A 20,190-nucleotide genomic window follows, 5' to 3' on the forward strand; every position below is an offset into this window, starting at 1 on the left:
TTCCTTTGTTTCCGAGAAATTTCTCAAGATATTTCCAAGAACGATTGCCAACCTTTGAAAAATAAAAACCTAGAGAAGGACACAAATATATTTCCATCCTTTTCTATCTCTCCATTGACAAAATGTTATTTAGGCCCATTAAATAATATTTATATACTATATTTATATAATATATATATATATATATTATTATATTTATATATATTATATTTATATTTCGCAATAAGAATTTAGGATTTTAATAAAAATGTTCACATGTTCATGTTTTGGGAAAAATTTATTTTGATAATTTTCAAAACCAAAAATTTACTGGCACTTTAGTGTTAGAAAATATATAAATAAATTAAGATTTCTTGAACAAAGTCGGTCATAAAACTAAATAACAAATATTATAGTTTTATAAATATCATTTACAATATAATGACTAAATTATTTTAAGCTATAAACATTTTTATATATGTAAGTCTTTGCTATTACTTAGATATTTTCAAAGTGTCGTCGTAAATTTTTTTAATATACAGAAATAACAGTACTATTTATATTTTCTAAATCCAAAATTTTTCACTTATACACATATAGACACATACAAACAAGATTTTTGAAATCACAGCCTTAATCCTATTTGCACTTTTTTCTCTATTTTTAAAAAAAAAGCGACAAAAAGCCTCGAGTTTTCTAACCTCTCTCGAGTATATTAATTTTTCTGTCTCCAAATATACAATTGAGTCTATAGTATTCAATTGACAATAGGTGAGAAGAAAAATAATTGTTCCATATTATAAAAAATATTTCTTTTCTTATGGAAGCACGATTTTTCGTAAATATAGTCTCCTTACTGACAATAAGTTATATATGAGATACTGTGTGTAATATCACGAGACAAGAGATGATTTTTTTGCTTCTAGGCAAAGATGGCAGGATTGAAATGTTTTGAACATTTATGATAGTCACTTATTGTGGGTCAAAAATCTTGAAACAGAACCAATTGATCCGGAGGTGGTGGAGGTTGGGAGCGCCAATCAATTTCCGGATAATCGTCAAAACAACTTGGATCCTCGGGTGCTTTCAATCTTGGACAAATTGGAGGGGTAAGTGCTCTTTGTGGTACCTGAAATTAATAGAAAAATATTTTAAATAAGAGAATAATATTATTAATTCCTTTTTAAGAATAAATTAAGTTTTTAAGGCTTAATTTTAAAAAATTAAGTTTTTAAGGCTTAATTTAACTATAATAACCTGCGTCCAGTCGACGAGTTTAAACCATCGATGCCTCTTGACATCCTCAGCACCTTGCCTCATGTTTCCAAGTCTCTTTGTTCTGTCGGTAACTAATAATTTTTTCACTAAGTCTTTGACAATTGGATCCATGTGCTTTGGCCATTCGATCCTTCCGCTCAGAATCTTCTCGTAAATACCAAAAGGATTATCATCGTAGAATGGAGGAAAACCGGCTAACATTTCGTAAATTAATACCCCCAATGCCCACCAATCCACAGCCTTATTGTGACCCTTACTTTGAATTATTTCAGGTGCCAAGTATTCCGGTGTACCACAAAGTGTCCACGTCCTTAAAAATACATGTACATGGTTTGTATTAAAAAATTTTATTTTTATACCTAATTATTTTCTTAATAAATCGCCATATATTTAATAACTATTAATCGACGTATATTTCTTAATTAATTAATATTTTCTATTTTTGTTTTTTCAGAGATGATGTTATTTGGGACTTTCAACAACAAATGATTCTTTTTAGAAAATTTAAAAAATATACATTCACTGAAGTGAAAGAGTTAGAGGTCAACGAAAAAGTGACAAAAAGTATATTTTGATTTACCATCAGTATTTCTATTGCAATCATGGACATAACCGACAAGTGACAGAATATAAAAGGTTCTTTTTAGAAAATTTGGAAAATATTATAAATTTAAGTAAAAGAGTTAAAGTCAATGAAGAAGTGACTAAATAGTGTTTATTTTTTAACTATAATCAGTATTTCTATATTAAAAATTAAAAATCATAAACATAAACAAGTGACAGTGAAAAGCGCGAATGTAAAGGATCTTTTTAGAAAATTTGGAAAATATTATAAATTTAAGTGAAAGAGTTAAAATCAATGAACAAGTGTCTATAAAGTGCATATTTTCGATTTATAATCAGTATTTCTATACTAAAAATCATGGACATAAGCAACAAGTGACAGTGAATATATAAAAGGATCTTTTTAGAAAATTTGGAAAATATTATAAATTGATTATGTCAATAAGTACTGTCGATCAGTATTTCTATTAAAAATCATGGATATAACCAACAAGTGACAGTGAAAAGTGCGAATATAAAGGATCTTTTTAGAAAATTTGGAAAATATTATAAATTTAATTAAGGAGTTAAAGTTAATAAGAAAGTGACAAAGGCTGTTTTCGTCAGTAAAAAGCGAATATAAAAGGTTCTTTTTAGAAAATTTGGAAAATATTATAAACTGATTTATAATCAGTATTTCTATTAAAACTCATGGACATAACCAACAAGTAACAGTGAACAGCGAAAATAAAAGGATCTTTTTAGAAAATTCGGAAAATATTAATAATTTAAATGAATATAGAAAACGATAAACATGCACAGAAGCTTTCAAACCTAAATTCATAAAAATTATAGCAATTTTAGAACCCTGAAGACTTATTTCTCCCCTCATTGGAAAGAGAGCTTTTAAGGCTACATAGTAATATACCCACCTGTCTGTAAGTTTCTTTGAAAATCCAAAATCCGTAATTTTCAAATGACCCTGAATGTCTAGGAGTAGATTTTCCGGTTTTAAGTCCCTATAGACAATATGTTTACTATGTAGATAATCTAAAGCGCAAATTATTTCGGCAGCATAAAAACAACTCGTCCTTCCGGAGAAACGTCCAGCTGCTCTCAGGTACGAAAAAAGTTCACCACCAGCAACAAATTCCAATAACATGTATATTCTAGCCTCGTCCTTACCGCTCCATAACCTAAAATATTTTTAAAGCCATATAATTCAAGAAAAAACAGAGAAAATTAGGGTAAAAAATAGGAAATGTTAATAACCAAACTTACATATTCACGATAAAGGGATGTTTTACTTCTTTCAAAATATTTATTTCGTTTCGAACATGATCGACCTGTTTCAATCGAATCACATCCACCATCGAAAGGATCTTCAAAGCCATAGGAATACCCTGATGTCTGCACAAAATTACTCTTCCAAATGTCCCGGTACCTAGAATACAGTGAAAATAAAAATAAAATTAATAATAAAATTAGTAATAAAAATTCTATTTATCAAAGTTATTTAATTGTACCTAATTATTCAAAAAATAGGAATATTATGTAAAAATCTAAAAATAGTAGTAAATAAATGTTTCCCTCGCATTTATAGACGTGTATATCATGTTTGTGAATGGCTTTCAAAACATTTCGTGCTTCTAAAAATAAGCGTGTAGTCAATAGAAGTAAAATGATGAGAATGTGTGTGTGTGTGATCGCGATAATATAATCATTTTGGTGCATTTGAATTTGAAAATTCATCATGATTTATAGGGTCAAATGTAGATTAAATATCATTCAAGGATAGAAAAGCATGATTTTGTTGCTTAGACATTAATCCAAAAGGCAATGTGTGCGATTTAAATCATCAATTAAGAGGGGAAAAAATACGGAAGTTTTTGCTTTTACAGTCTTCATCGTAATACTACTAACTGTGAATTTTCGAGTTCGAGTGCAGACTTCACTTGAAGTTTAAATATAAATCTCATTGCCCCCTTACTCTCCAGTGGCCCACTTGCTTATTTCGTTCGCCGCTCCCATTTCACCTTCTGGATAAGGCGGTCACTATTGTGCCACCTTTACTTTCACAATAATAATATCAAACGAAAGCAAATTGTACCCTTTTCTTTTATTTACAAAAAAAAACAATAATCGTAAATTATTTCCCTTTAAGAACAACAATTTAGATTTAGACAAAAAAAAATTTGTATTTCTTCGAGATGAACATTTTTATTCATTCTTAGGATCTATATAAAATTGTTCAGTCGAAAAAAAAGTGATTGACGTTACGACTGACAGTTATTGTCAATTTTGAATAATTCTCTAATGTCATAAAATCTCGAGGTGATAAAATTATTCATTTTGTTCTATTTACTGGTGAAAATCCCCTTTGTATCATCTATATATATAATGGAGAGGGGAAATTTTCTCGCTGAGGAAAATCATAAATCAAATGTTTAGTAATAAATCAAAAGATTCAGAGAGCACTTTTGGGACGGAAGTCTGTGAGTCGAACAAATGTTTAATTTGGAAATAATCCAGAAAGCAGGCGCAGTAGCCCTAAAGTTTATAAATGACGCACTTGGTAACAGGTGCAAAGATTTTCTAATAAACGCATCATCCTTCGTACTAAAAATAGAGACCTTGGATTGAAACTTACTGAAAATTGAAAACATTATTCTATCACTCAACCAAAATTAGCAACTTTTCCGGGTGAAATAATTATTTTTGTAAATAAAAACAAATATGTATAGACGAAGTTTGTTAATATGCAATTATTTAGAAAAGAATTATTATTATTTAGAAAATAATTCACTTGAGGGAATAATTATTTTCTCAAGGGAAAATAAGTTCAGTAAGGAACCTAATTACAAATTTGTTTTGTTTTTTTTTCAGATGTACAGCAGGAGTTTCAACAAGAAGAGATCGTGATGGCAGAGAAATAACACTTTTCTCCAAAGTGTCGTGGAAAACGGATCAAACTGATTTCAAATCTATAGGTATTGTTTTTATTTTTAAATTTAACGTGTCATGTTTTTTTTTGGTTTACAGGTGAATCATAGAAGGCAGCTACTATATGAAGGGATGACGGTAAAAAAGGAAAATCAACGGATCTTTAAAAATAAAAATCATGTTTAACTGTTTTTGCTTTTTTTCAGGTTCATCGTGGGACTTTTAACAATAAGTGCCAGTGAAAAGTGAACAAAAAGGATCTTTTTATAAAATTTGGAAAATAATATAAATGAAAGTTGTCAAGAGTCAATGAAGAAGTGACTAAAAAGTGTGTATTTTTTATTTATAATCAGTATTTCTATATAAAAAATTAAAAAACATGGACATAAACAAGTGACAGTGAAAAGCGCGAATATAAAGGATCTTTTTAGAAAATTTGGAAAATATGATAAATTTCAGTGAAAGAGGACAGCTATAATGAAGGGACGGTAAAAAAGGAAATTAAACGCATATCATTAAAAATAAACATGTTAAATCTGTTTTTGCTTTTTTTTCAGGCACATCGCGGGACTTTCAACAATAAGTGACAGTGAACAAAAAGGTTCTTTTTAGAAAATTTGGAAAATATTATAAATTGATTATGCCGAAGAAATTATGCCAACAAGTGTATATTTTCGATTATTATAATCAGTATTTCTATTAAAACTCATGGACATAACCAACAATAGTGACAGTGAAAAGCGAATATAAAAGGTTCTTTTTAGAAAATTTGGAAAATATTGTTTTAAATGAAAGAATTAAAGTATATAATTATATGAAAGGTTCTTTTTAGAAAATTTGGAAAATATTATAAATTGATTATGTCAATGAAATTATGCCAACAATAAGTGTATATTTTCGATTTATAACCAGTATTTCGATTAAAAACCATAGACATAACCAACAAGTGACAGTGAAAAGCGAATATAAGATAGGTTCTTTTTACGTAATTCGGAAAATATTATAAATTTAAATAAAAAATTTAAAGTAAATAAATATATAAAAGGTTCTTTTTAGAAAATTTGGAAAATATAATAAATTTAAATGAAAGAGTTAAAGTATATAAAAAAGGTTCTTTTTAGAAAATTTGGAAAATATTATAAATTGATTATGTCAATGAAATTATGACAACAATAAGTATATATTTTCGATTTATAATCAATATTTCTGTTAAAAATCATGAACATAACCAACAAGTGACAGTGAAAAGTGAATATAAAAGGTACTTTTTGGAAAATATTATAAATTTAAATAAAAAATTTAAAGTAAATAAATATAAAAGGTTCTTTTTAGAAAATTTGGAAAAAAATATAAATTGATTATGTCAATGAAATTATGCCAACAATAAGTATATATTTTCGATTTATAATCAATATTTCTGTTAAAAACCATGGACATAACCAACAAGTGACAGTGAAAAGCGAATATAAAAGGTTCTTTTTAGAAAATTTGGAAAATATTATAAATTGATTATGTCAATGAAATTATGCCAACAATAAGTGTATATATTTATAGATTTATAATCAATATTTATATTTAAAATCATGAACATAGCCAACAGGTGACAGTAAAAAGCGCGAATTTAAAAAGATTCTTTTTAGAAAATTTGGAAAATTTTAAATCCATTAGGGGCCATCTACAAACTACGTTACCAATTCAAGAAGGGGGGTCCAAAAAATTATAAAAATGCATTTAATGCAATCGAAATGGGGGGGGGGGTTAAAAAGTATGGAAAATTGGTAACGTAGTTTATAGACAATCCCTTATTAACTGTAGAATATAATATTTTTATTTTATCTTTTTTTAACTATCCGTGGGGTTAATAAAATATAATATATATATATATATATATATATATATATATATATTTTTTTTTTTTTTTTCTAATTTTGAAATCTCTTTGTTTATAATAAAAATCGAGTAAAAGTATAATTCATATCCTTTTTAATTTCAAGACAAAAAAAGAAACGGTTTTCATTATAGTAATAATGACAATGCGAGACCTCGGCAATGCGCAATATTTGAAAAGTATAAAATAATAACAATAACAAAGATTATAATTATAATAAAGGTGCGAAACTCACCAATTGTTTTTATAATTTCTAAATCATCAATATCATATCGATCTTCGTCTGTGGTCATTTTGTCAGACATCCTTCCGTATATAAATCAAGTAAAAAAAAATCAAGATCTTTCACGATAATTCACCACCAAGTAAACGCGATGAATCTCGTTTACTTTCTCAGTCTTCACAGCACGTGGAAGTGTCTGGTTCAATGATCCTACTCGTGGATATTCTTAGACCCTGTTCGTCCAACTCGCTTTCGTAAACTGTGAGTATATTGCTTTCATACTCCTTCTATTATTCTCTTTTTTCTTCATCAATATTTTTTTGAAATTCTACTCATTTTTCCCTCCAAAAATATTAACCCTCATTTATATATTGTTGATGTCCGTAAAGAAAAACCTTTTAAAAATAGAAATAAATTTTATATTATTACTATACTAAGTTTATTAATATTAAAACTTTTTTTATAATTAATAAATTTAAAAAGAAAAATTAATTTTGAATTGTATCGCATTGTATAGTACTTTTTAATTTCAAATATATAACATTCTAAGGAGTGGGGGAGGGGGAATCTTTTTTCATACAAAAACCAATGAATTGATATTTTTAGTGGGTAATTTTTATGATTTGAGACTAAAAGTAACGGTAAATGTGTTTTTAAGTACAAAATAAACTAGCGAGTAACGGTTTTCGGTTCCGCGGTTTTGATATCGAATTAAACGGTTCCGGTACTTTGCGTTTTGCTATCCTACCATCTGCAAGTATTATTTTTTTTTCCAACTTTTCATGTTGCCTCGGCATTATAAACTGACGATATCTGTCTTATAAATCTATTAATGAACTTAAATGGAAAATAATCAACTATTGATTATAATAATTATTTTCTATTACATTAATTATATTTTTTTAATTATTCTAAATTTTAATTCTAAACTATTGATGATTTGAGATTATATTAAAAATAGTTTTTTTTTAAATGGTAAAGGGTATATATTTATATGTATGTACTTTTTTTTGAACTATAATCACTTGTTTATAATTTTATAGAATAATTATTATAATTAAGTATATGTAGCGATTGTGTGCACATTTTTTGATTGTCGCGGTTGATAAAAAATTTTCAACGGTCAAACACACTCGAAGCAATGCAGAAACGAACTGATCGCTGTGAAATCTCAAAAGTTAGACTGTCCTTCTCTAACCCCTCTACTTAGGTAGCGTCGTTCTCTCTCTTTCTCTTTTCCATTTCAGTTTAGCGCTGACATTTTCAACGCGCCGAGAGCAATCTTTTGTATAGGCACACAATACGTACTGAATTAATATATTTATTTACATTATGAATTATATATTTGATATTAAATTATTTTATATTACCTATATATGCTATACTAAATTGTTATTTTGTAATAAAAAAGGCCTAAATGTGATTTTTTAATTTTTTATTGCAAAGTAATTAAAAAACGGGTTTAAAGAAAGCAAATATTATGTTATATTATATTATATACGAATTAAAATTTAAATTATATATTTTCAAATTTAAGATCATTAAAATTTTGAGTCTATTTTCAAATTTAAGATCTTTTAAATTCAGGACCTTAAAAATCAAAGATCTTTAAAATGTAGGATCTTTAAAATTTTGAGTCTATTTTCAAATTTAAGATCTTTTAAATTCAGGACCTTAAAAATCGAAGATCTTTAAAATGTAGGATCTTCGAAATTGAAGATCTTTAAAGTTTAGGACGTACAAATTTTAAGATCTTTAAGATTTTTGACCTATATAATTTGAGATTTTTAAAAATTAGGACCTTCTTGGAAAAAGACCCCTTTTTAGAATATATAGTTTAAAAATAAAATTGGAAACCAAATAATCTTAAATAGCCTTTTTATTATAAAATTATTATTCTATTTATTATAATATATGTATATTATATTAATATAATAATATAGTTGTATATAATTATAATAATATAATATAATATATATTAATTGTATATCATAATTATATTTAATATTATAATATATTATTATATTAATTCTATATATTACAATATATTTTAAGAAACAATTTAAAAGAACATTTTCATTCTAATTTTTTTCGATCTAATTTCTAAGAATTTCGGGGCGGCATACGTCCCACTCGCAGGTGGATTGAGTGAAATTGTTGCACGTCATGTATATTATGTGAATATATATTTTATCAGTGAGACTTTTCCCTATGTGACTGGACATCATACTCGAAATATTTTCTTCTCTCTTTTTCTTTTATAATAAATATTATTTCACATCTGACATCAGTGTTTATTTTCGTATTATATATTATGTATATCTGGGGAAAATGCATATTACATTTTTTTCGTCTCATTCACTCCATCTATTGAGATCTCGAGGAAATCAATTTTTGTACACTGTTTTATCGATCGTTATATAGAGTAAAAGTCGATATAGCAGGTGAAGCAAATGAAAATATTGTACAAACTCATATACTGGGTGTTCTTTTAGTCTTTAAAATTTAAGATCTTTAAAATTTAGAACCTATAAAATTTTAGACATTTCTTTAATTTAAGACCTTAAAAATCGAAGATCTTTAATATGTAGGATCTTCAAAATTTAAGATCTTTAAAATTTAAAACCTATAAAATTTAAGATCTTTAAAATTTGGGACTATAAAAATTAAAATCTTCAAAGTTTAGGACCTTTAAAATTATCGATCTTTAAAATTAAAGTCCTCAAATGTCATAGATCTTAAAAAGCAAGATCTTTAAAATTTGGTATAACTAAAAAATTTAAGATTTTTAAAATTTAAGACCTTTAAGAATCGCAGATCTTAAAAAGCAAGGTCTTCAAAATTTAAGATCTTAAAAATTTGGAACCTATAAGTTTTAAGATTTTTAAAATTTAAGACCTATAAAGTTTAAGATATTTTTTAATTTAAGACCTTAGAAATCTAAGATCTTTAATATATAGGATCTTCAAAATTTAAGATCTTTAAAATTTTGAACCTGTAAAATTTAAGATTTTTAAAATTTAATACCTTAAAAAGTCGTAGGTCTTAGAAAGCAAGATTAATACCTTTAAAATATTGGACGTATAAAATTTAAGATTTTTAAAATTTGAAACCTTTAAAATTTAATATCTTTTAAATCTAGGAAGTATAAATTCTAAAATCTTCAAAATGTATGACGTTTAAAATTTAAGATCTTAAAAATGTAGGACCTTCAAAATTTAGAATCTTTAAAATTTAGGTCCTTAAAAATAAAAGATCTTTAAAGTTTTAAACCTATATAAAATTAAGATCTTTAAAATGTAGAACCTTCAAAAGTTTAGATCCTTAAAATTTGGTACCTTAAAAATCAAAGATGTTTAAAATGTAGGACCTCCAAAATTTTAGGTCTTTAAAATTTTGGGCCTGCAACATTAAAGATTAAAGTCTTAAATCATGAAAATCTATAGGACCTTAAAAATCGAAGATGTTTAAAATTTGGGACCTGTAAAATTTAAGAGTTTTAAAATATAATATCTATTATATTTAATATCTATTATATATAATAACTATTATAAATAAATATTTCTTGAAAAATACTTTCAATTATAAACTAGAAACTAAAAAATTATAAATTTAATACCTTTAGGTGGTAATTTGTTATTAAATTTTCATTACATTCGTCAATTATAAATATGAGGAAAAAATGTAAATATATATTATAGGAAACGTCGCGATGTGGAAACTGGTTTTTAATGTATCATGGGTAAGAGAGTCAATTAAGAAATAATTAAAGCAAAGTAACATTAAGATTTCTGCACTTGAAAATGCGATGGTACTTGCACATATATATATATATACATATAGATACATCTATATATGTTTGATGTTAGATATAAAAGGCGTACCATATAGTGCAGCGCGTGTATTATATATTATAATAATGAAAAAAAAAAAAAAAAAATTAAAGCAGACACGAATTTGTAAAGCCGGATTCACACTTTGGCGCAACGCGGTGATGTGCAACCAAGCGAAATTTCTTTCGTGAGGTAATTCACGCTCTTGCTCATCTATATTATACGAGCGTTAGGCACTTGTTATAATTTCAAAGTCCTCACGCGCATATTCATGTGGTTCTTCTTCTTCTTTTTTTTTCTTTTTTCGTCGGTGTTTTATGCGGCAATATAAATTATTAGATTGTAGGCTTTAATTGAAATCTTGACTAATTAATTAATTTATAATTAACTAATTTCGACGAATTAGAACATTTATTTTCTCCATTATAAATTGTATAAATTGTTATATTAGAAATTTACATGTTTTGGCTTTCTTTATTTCAATGCCTCTTTTTCCCCTCTATTTACCATCCGTGTCCATATATATTATTGCATTTTACCCTTCATTTTTCTTTTTTACCCTTTTCACGTTATTTTACCCTTATTTTGGTAATTTTACCCCTATTTTGCCATTTTTACCCCTATTTTGATAATTTTACCCCTATTTTAGTAATTTTACCCCTATTTTGCTTATTTTGACACTTCTACTATTTTATGTGCGTTATTAACATTTTTCGGGTATTTTACTCCTTGTATTTATCACTTTACCCCTATTTTGTTTGTTTTAACCCTTATTTTCATTATTTGACCCCTTTTTTCTGTTATTTTAACCCTATTTTTGTTTTTTCTTCCAAACATTCTACATCCGTTTTTTTTTTCTAATTTTGAAATATTTTAATGTTTCTCTTTTTTATCACACTTTTTATTTTAAAATTATTTTGTTCAATAAAATTAGAGCTTTATTATTAGTAAATATATTTATTTAAAAAAGAAATTGTTATTTTAAAAAAGAGAAAAAATGACAATATATTTCTTGTTTTTTGTTTTTTTTAAAGTATAAAGTAAATAATTTTGGTTTGAATACAAAATACGCGGCATAGCCAGGGACGCAGTTTATCTAATTTATTACAAATAAAATACACGCGTTCATTATTTTCGACAACTTCAAGGCTGTGTTTCAAATAAATATTATGAAAATTTAAAATACGATGTATTTCTAGAATTTTTTATTATAATATAATATAATATAATATAATATAATATAATATAATATAATATAATATAATATAATATAATATAATATAATATTTAAAAATTTTATTATATTATTATTATATATTATATTATCAACTGATTTAGAATAATTTATAATTTTATTTATTCTTTTTCCGTTATTATTTATATTAGGATATATCAGTTTCCTTTGAAATTAAAAAAAATTTTTTCCTACCATAACAGCATTTTACGGTTTCCTCGATTTCTTCCAATTTTCTCATTATCTTATAGGCTTTTACTTCCATTTAATTCCTGTTGCCCATCGTTTCCTTTTTCACACTAATTTCTCTCTTTCTCTCCCCTCGCTCCCTTTCCGCATTTTAATTTTCCATTTCCTCTTTTTTACCTTTTCCGCTCAGTCCATTTCTGTTTTTTCTCCCCGCCACATCTACAAAAAGGCATTTCAATTTTTTTAAATTCCCTTCAACCTTTTGTCTGCAGGTGAAGAAATATAAAATGCATTATGTGTATATTTTCTATTCTATATTTCAAAATAAGGCATTATTTTTTTTTATATGCGTATATATAACTGTATTATTAGACACAAGCACATGGAGATATATTTTTCAAATTTTGAAATTTGTGACTGCTACGGTCAAGTGTACGTCTTCTTATTTTATTATTATTTTTTGGTAAATTTCGAATTATTTTCTTGAGCTAATTTTAATTGAACCTATACATTGTCTACAAAAATTATGTAAAAGCTATACTTTTTTGAAGCCACGAAGAATTTTCTATTTTCTAAAATGTTTTAATTTAATTTTATAGTTTTCAAATTTAAAATCTTTAAAATTTACTACCTTAAAAATAAGAATTAAAAAAAATTTTAAATCTTTAAAATTTGAGATTAATAAAATTTAAGATCTTTAAAATTTGGGACCAGTAAAATTTAAGATATTTGAAATTTATTGTGACCCTAAAAATCAAAGATTTGTAAAATATAAGACCTATAAAATTTAGGATCCTTAAAATTTAAGACCTTAAAAATCGTAGATCTTCAAAAGCAAGATCTTTAAAATTTGGAACCTATAAAATTTAAGATTTTTAAAATTTAGGACCTACAAAAATTAAGATCTTTAAAATTTAGGATCTTAAAAATGTAGAACCTACAAAATTTTAGATCCTTAAAATTTGGAACCTTAGAAATCGAAGATCTTTAAAATAAAGAACCTTTAAAATGTTACATCTTTAAAGTTTGGGACCTATAAAATATAATACCTTCAAAATTTAAGACCTATAAAATTTTAGATCTTTTAAATTTGGGACAAATAAAATTTAAGACCTTAAAAATCGTAGATCTTAAAAAGCAAAATCTTCAAAATTTAAGATTTTTGAAATTTAAGACCTTTAAAATTTTGGGTCTATAAAAATTAAGATATAAAACTTAGGTCCTTAAAAATTATAGATCTTTAATATTTAAGATCTTAGAAATCGTAGATATTGAACAGCAGGATCTTTAAAATTTGGAACCTATAAAATTTAAGATTTTTAAATTAGGACCTTCAACATGTAAAATATTTAATTATTCAGAATAAAATATTAAATTTGAAGGTAATTTTACGTATAATTTAAATATTAATTAAATTGTAAAGGGAACAAAATGTATGATTTTAGATGTTTTAGGAGATTTTAATAATTTAAGGGAATAAAAAAAGGAGACTAACTGTGATTCCTGAGAAGAAAAGGAAGAAGAAAGCGAGAAGATAAAGAAAAAAATTTTAAATATGATTTATTTTCTCGCGTTTGAGTGAATGAGAGAAGAAATTAAATTTATTTTTCTCTCTCTCTCTTTCTTTGATGTTACGGTGCTAGGTTATGACTAGAGAGATGTCCGGTTAATGCACCTGCCTGCAGTGCCTGCATACTCCATGGGGTGTGAACGCGAGTAGAACGTGCGGGAGAACAAAGAAAATAGAGGAAGAAAGAATTATTTTGTCATTATTTCTCTATTCTTTTAAACCCCTCTTCACTCCTCTACTCACCCATTTTCATTGCTCCTCAAATCCCCCTTGTCCCCTTCCCACCTTGACCATCATTCTTCAACTGAAATTGTTGCAGAAGAAATAAAAAAAAAAAAACTAACACATCATCAAAATGATTTATATCAGTAATTACTAACCACTATACAATATAAAATATATAGAAATTTTTCTTTCTTTTCTAATACTTCCATTTTTCTGTATATCGAATCCTATATATATAAATATAGATACATAGTTAGTATATTTTTTACTTTTGTTTGTTTTTTTCTAAGAAAAATATTCCAAACGTAGAAAGTTTATGGTACAATTTGGGGCAATTTATAAAATCTGTAAAATTCGTTTTTAACAGTTGTAAATCTTCTATTGTTGTTGTAAATCTTGAAAATATGAAGTAAATAAAGATAGATCTGCCATATCGGAAATATTATGAACTTAAAAAAATTGAATCTCTATAAATTAAATCTTCTATGACATCTACAATTTAAAAAATCTTATATTTTGTAGGTCTCAAATTTTAAAGATCTTGCTTTTTCGGATCATATACGATTTTTAGGGTCTTAAATTTAAAATGTCCTAAACGTTGAAGATTTTAATTTTTATAGGTTCCAAATAATAAAAATCTAAAGTTTTAAAGGTCCTAAATTTTAAAGGTATTAAATTTTATAGGTCCCAAATTTTAAAGATCTAAAATTTTTAAGGTTCTAAATTTTAAAGATCTTAAATTGTATATAGGTCCCCAATTTTAAAGATCTTTGATTTTTAAGTTCCTAAATCTTAAAGATCTGAAATTTTATATGCCCAAATTTATTAATCTTAAATTTTGAAGATCTTATACATTTTAAAGGTTTTCAATTTTTAAGGACTTAAATTTAAAAAATCTTAAATTTGATAATAGACTCAATATTTTAAAGATATTAAATTTAAAAATAGGTTCCAAATTTTAAATATGTTAAATTTTAAAGGTCCTATACATTTTAAAGATTATCTTATACATTTTTAAACCTCCCGAATTTGACTCATTTTTGTCTAAAAGTTATTTCGAATATATATATTAAAATGAATTTTATAACAAAAGTCCCATTAGATATCTAAATTATACGTAAAATTACTTTTAAAAATAAATACTACTTTATTCAAAAAATTTAAGATCTTAAATCTTAAAGATCCTAAATTTTAAAGATCTTCAATTTTTAAGGTCCTAATTTTTAAAGATCTTATATTTTGAAGGTCCTACATTTTAAACAGCTTTGATTTTTACGGTCCTAAATTTTAAAAATTTAAGACTTTAATCTTAAATTTTAATTTTAAAGACATCAAATTTTTAACGTCCTATACATTTAAATTCCTTCCATTTTTATGGTGCTAAATTTTAAAGATCTTAATTTCCAAAGGTCCTACATTTTAAAGATCTTTGATATTTGAGTTCCTAGATTTTAAAGATTTTAAATTTTGATGGTTCGAAATTTTAAAGATCTTGCTTTTTAAGGGATATGATTTTTAAGATCTCATATATTAAAGATCTATAATTTTAAAGGTGATAAATTTTAAAGATCTTAAATTTTATAGGTCCCCAATTTTAAAGATTTTTGATTTTTGAGTTCCTAAATCTTAAGGATCTGAAATTTTAAACGTCCCAAATTTTAAAGATTTTAAATATTGAAGGTCCTACATTTTAAACCCTTTTGATTTTTAAGGTCCTAAATTTTAATGATCTTAAATTTTAAATGTCATAACATTTTGAATATCTTTGCTTTCTGAGTTCCTAAATTTTAATGATCTTAAATTTTAAATGTCATACATTTTAAAGGTCTTAAATTTTATACGTCCCAGATTTTAAAGATCTTAAATTTTATTGGTTCTAAATTTTAAAGATCTTAAATTTCGAAGGTCCTACATTTGAAACACCATCGATTTTTAAGGTCCTAAATTTTAAAGATCTTAATCTTTAAAAGTCGCATACATTTAAAGACATTTAATTTTTAATGCCCTAATTTTTAAAGATCTTAAATTTTGAAGGTCCTACATTTTAAACATCTTTTATTTTCAAGGTCCTAAATTTGCAAGATTTAAGACTTTAATCTTAAATGTTGCAGGTCCTAAATTTTAAAGATCCTAATTTTTAAAGGTCTTACACTTTAAAAATGTTTGATTTTTAAGGACGTAAATTTTAATGATCTTAATTTTTAAAGATTTGGAGATCTCATTCGGAGATCTACGATTTTTAAGGTCTTAAATTTAAAAGAACTTTGATTTTAAAGATCCCAAATATTAAAGATCTTCGACTTTTAAGGTCATACAGTTAAGGATCTTCGATTTTTAAGGTCCTAAAGTTTAAAGATCTTAATTTTTGCAACATAAGGTAAGTAAATTTCTAAAATTCAGTATTTGTCCTACAGTTTATATATATAGCCGCGTGGAAAAGTTGTTTCTCCATCACTGAAAATTAGCAGGGTTCAAATCTTTGGACCGACAATTTTTTTTCTTTTTTTCGCGTAAAATATTAAAACGGTTGAACTTCTCTTCGGCTTCTCGAAATGAATATTCGCCAACAAAGAATTAATAGAGAAACGACATTCAGAAGAATTAATATTTTCTAATATTCTTTTTAATTCCTCATCGCTATATTCTTGTCATATACGGGTTACACGAATGATCCTCTTTTCTTTTCGTAAAATATAATATTTCCTCAATTGCGACCACCTACCATAAAAATATACTAAAATTAGCTTCGGTGTATTTTGTTACAACTCCATGAAAAATGTTCCTCTAAATTGTAATAAGCTAAAAATCTCTTCAAAAAAAAAAAAAAACTGATTTTTATAGCATAGAATATATAAAACCGTTTCAAAATGGATTATTTTCTATTCGCACGGTTTATAATATACAAACTTTTTTTTCTAGAACAAATGAATCGAATTTTAGAATTTCGTTTCGTTTCTTTTTTTGTTAATTTCAACTTCCTACCTGGAAGAAAGAGAATTTACTTTTTTCTTTTGTTTGTTCATCAAAAATCTTTAACAATAGCATTTGGGCTGGATTAATATATATTTCTTTTTTGCGATTAGTAACACTTCCTCTCTCTCTCTCTCTTTTTCTTTTTGTTCCTTCTGTTCTTCCTTCCGTTCCTCTTCGTGCACCAATTGATAAAGCTTCTGGAAATAAGCCGGTAGACTAAACCTGAGCGCTCCACTAACTTTCAGTTACCTTACCAACCAACGAGTCGCTGACCTCAAGATTCAGCCGTGTGCATCAAACGCTATGATTCTCTATGTTCTATGCCAATCTCTTCTGGATTTCTGTGCGTTATGCTATGATGCTCATGGTAATCCTGCAAAAGGGCAAACTAGAGAGAGAGGGAGCGAGAAAAATTATCAAGAAAGTCGAGAAAGAGAGAGAGAGAGAAATTATCAAGAAAGTTAAGAGAGAGAGAGAGAAAATTGAGAGAGTAAGAGAGAGAGGGAGCAATTGAGAAAAAAAGAGAGAGCGCCAAAGGGAGCGAGACAGAGCAATAAATGTGAAGAGAGAGAAGGACATAGAATAAGAGAGAGAGAGAGTAAGAGAGAGAAAAAGACTAAAGCATCTTACTTGGAGAAACGGGGCACTGAAATGCCGGTCATTGTTCTTAGAGGTCGGCAAAGCTTGCGTGGATTACGAGTTCAACGAATCCCTTTCCATTAAAAGAAGAGAAAAAAAAACAATTTTGCTGCGACAGCAAAAAAAAAAAAAAAAAGAGAAGAAAAAAAAGATGGACACATGGAGCGTTACAAACCAACTTGTTACAACCTGAATCTTCACTCTTCCGGATCATGTTTTTTTTTTCTTATTTTAGAAGCAAGGACCTCCGATTCATCATTACTGTATTTCCCATATATAGATACTTCTATACACATGCCATAACAAAAATATAATAAAAACTAGCAAACGGACTTCTCCCTCACACTTTTTTTTAAAATAAAATTAACAATTTTAAAAATAATGGAATATAAAAATTTTTAATTCAAATTTTTATTTTTTTTTATAAAAATAAAATATGAATTGAAATATATAGTTATTAAAACTATATATTTTAAACATATACCAAATTTTAAAGATCTTAAATTTGAAAATAGGTTCCAAATTTTCAAGATCTTAAATTTTTAAAGGTCCTAAATTTTTAAAATCTTAAATTATATAGGTAAAAAATTTAAAGATCCCAAATTTAAAAGATCTTAAATTTGGTAGGTCCTAGATTTTAAGTCTTTTTTAGATTCTACATATTTTATGGATCTTGCTGTTTAAGATCTACAATTTCTAAGGTCTTATAAATTTTAAAGGTCCTGAAATTTGAAGATCTGAATTTTTAAAGGTAAAAAATTTTAAAGATCTAAAATTTTGAAGAACCTACATTTTAAAGAACTTAAATTTTAAATTTCATATACATTTTAAAGATCTTAAATTTTATACGTCCCAAATTATATAAAGATCTAAAATTTTGAAGATCCTATACATTTTAAAGATCTTCAATTTTTAAGGTCTTAAATTTTAAAGATCTCTCATTTGATAATAGACTCAAGATTTTAAAGATATTAAATTTAAAAATATGTTAAATTTTACAGGTACTACATTTTAAAAATCTTTAATTTTTAAATCTCCCGAATTTTATTAATATTTTTTCTGAAATTTACTTAGAATATATTAAAATTAATGGAATTTAAAAAAAAAAGTCGCATTAGATATTTTAAATTATACGTAAAATTGCCTTTAAAATTAATTACTATACTTTATTCTAAAAATTTTAAGATCTTAAATTTTGAAGGACCTAAATTTTAGAAATCTTAAACTTTATAGGTCCTAAATTTTAGAGATCTAAAATTTTTAAGTTTTTACATTTTAAAGATCTTCGATTTTTAAGGTCCTAAATTTTAAAGATCTTTAATGTCATACGTCCTTAATTATTTTATTAATTCTTTTTCTGAAATTTACTTAGAATATTTAAAATTAATGGATTTTAGATCATTAGATATCTTAGATATTTAAATTATACGTAAAATAACCTTTAAAATTAATTACTACTTTATTCTATAAATTAAAGATCTTAAACTTTGTAGGTCCTAAATTATATAATCTTAAATTTTATAGGTTCCTAATTTAAAAGAACTTAAATTTTCTAGGTCCTAAATTTTAAAAATCTTAAATTTCATAGATTCTAAATTTCAAAGATCTTCCTTTTTAAGATTTTTAAGGATCTTAAATTTTGAAGGTCCTGCATATTTAAAAATCTTTGATTTTTAAGGTCATAAGTTTAAAAAATGTCTTAAATTTTATAGGTCCCAAATTGTATAAATCTTAAATTTTCAGGGTCAAAAATTTTAAAAATCTTTAATTCTATATCAAAAATTTAAAAGATCTCAAAATTTTGAAGGTCTAAACATTTTAAAGATCCTCGATTTTTAAGATTCTAGATTTGAAATATCTTAATATTTATATACATTTCAAATTTTACAGATCTAAAATTTCGAAGGTCCTACATTTTTAAAGATCTTCTTTTTTTAAGGTAATAACTTTTAAAGATCTTCGATTTTTAAGATTCTAAATTTGAAAGATCTTTAGTTTTAATGTTCTGCTTTTTAAAGATCTTAAATTTTGAAGGTCATACATTTTTAAGATCCTAAATTTTAAAGATCTTAAATTTGAAAAAGTACTCCAAAATTTAATTATCTTAAATTTAGAAGGTCCTAAATTTAAAAAGTTTTAAATTATATATGTAAAAAATTTCAAAGATCTTAAATTTAAAAATAGGCCCCAAATTTTAAGGGTCTTAAACTTGAAAATAGATTCCAAATTTTAAAAATCCTAAATTTTGAAGATCTTAAATTTCAAAGATCCTAAATTTTAAAAAACCGTAAGTTTAATGGTCCTCAATTTAAAAAGTCAAAAATTTCATAAGTTTGATAAGTAAAATCAATAAATCGAAAAATAAAAAAAAAATTATTGTTGTTTACGAAAAATACAATTTTGTATACGTAACCATAAGTCTTTTTGAATTATCGAACACCCGTTAGACTCGCGACAAAACCATATTCCCGTAGCCAGCAGAGCGTGACTTTTCACGTGGTATTGCTATATGAAGAGGGTATATGACCGTGCCCCAGCAAAAGCCTAAGTACATATAGAGGATAGACGTTGATAGAATTTACACCGACGGCACCTGAGAGTTAGGAACCCGAGTATGCAATAAAATGGTCAACCAGGAAAAATGGACATCGAAGAAGAAGAAGAAGAAGAGTG

General features: G+C 25.7%; 1 protein-coding gene across 4 annotated transcripts in view; it reads right to left on the reverse strand.

Moving 5' to 3' along the window:
- Nucleotides 1-349: 349 nt before the first annotated feature.
- LOC122503983 (cAMP-dependent protein kinase catalytic subunit PRKX) overlaps nucleotides 350-20,190 on the reverse strand; it is a 36,249-nt gene continuing 16,408 nt past the window's right edge. Inside the window, exons 1-6 of one of the 4 annotated variants that reach the window (XM_043614796.1) lie at nucleotides 7,859-8,012; nucleotides 6,867-7,249; nucleotides 3,082-3,244; nucleotides 2,733-2,996; nucleotides 1,237-1,567; nucleotides 350-1,108 (exon numbers count right to left, since the gene is read on the reverse strand). In XM_043614796.1, coding sequence (XP_043470731.1) covers nucleotides 962-1,108; nucleotides 1,237-1,567; nucleotides 2,733-2,996; nucleotides 3,082-3,244; nucleotides 6,867-6,936 — 975 coding nt within the window. In that variant the 5' untranslated portion in view covers nucleotides 6,937-7,249; nucleotides 7,859-8,012 and the 3' untranslated portion in view covers nucleotides 350-961. Of the gene's footprint in view, nucleotides 1,109-1,236; nucleotides 1,568-2,732; nucleotides 2,997-3,081; nucleotides 3,245-3,326; nucleotides 3,729-6,866; nucleotides 7,250-7,858; nucleotides 8,013-20,190 lie in introns of those variants that run through there. The other 3 variants (XM_043614799.1, XM_043614798.1, XM_043614800.1) reach the window with 3 other exon arrangements.

The sequence above is a fragment of the Leptopilina heterotoma genome, unplaced genomic scaffold (assembly GCF_015476425.1).
Source record: "Leptopilina heterotoma isolate Lh14 unplaced genomic scaffold, ASM1547642v1 Lhet_275, whole genome shotgun sequence".
Classification (NCBI taxonomy): domain Eukaryota; kingdom Metazoa; phylum Arthropoda; class Insecta; order Hymenoptera; family Figitidae; genus Leptopilina; species Leptopilina heterotoma.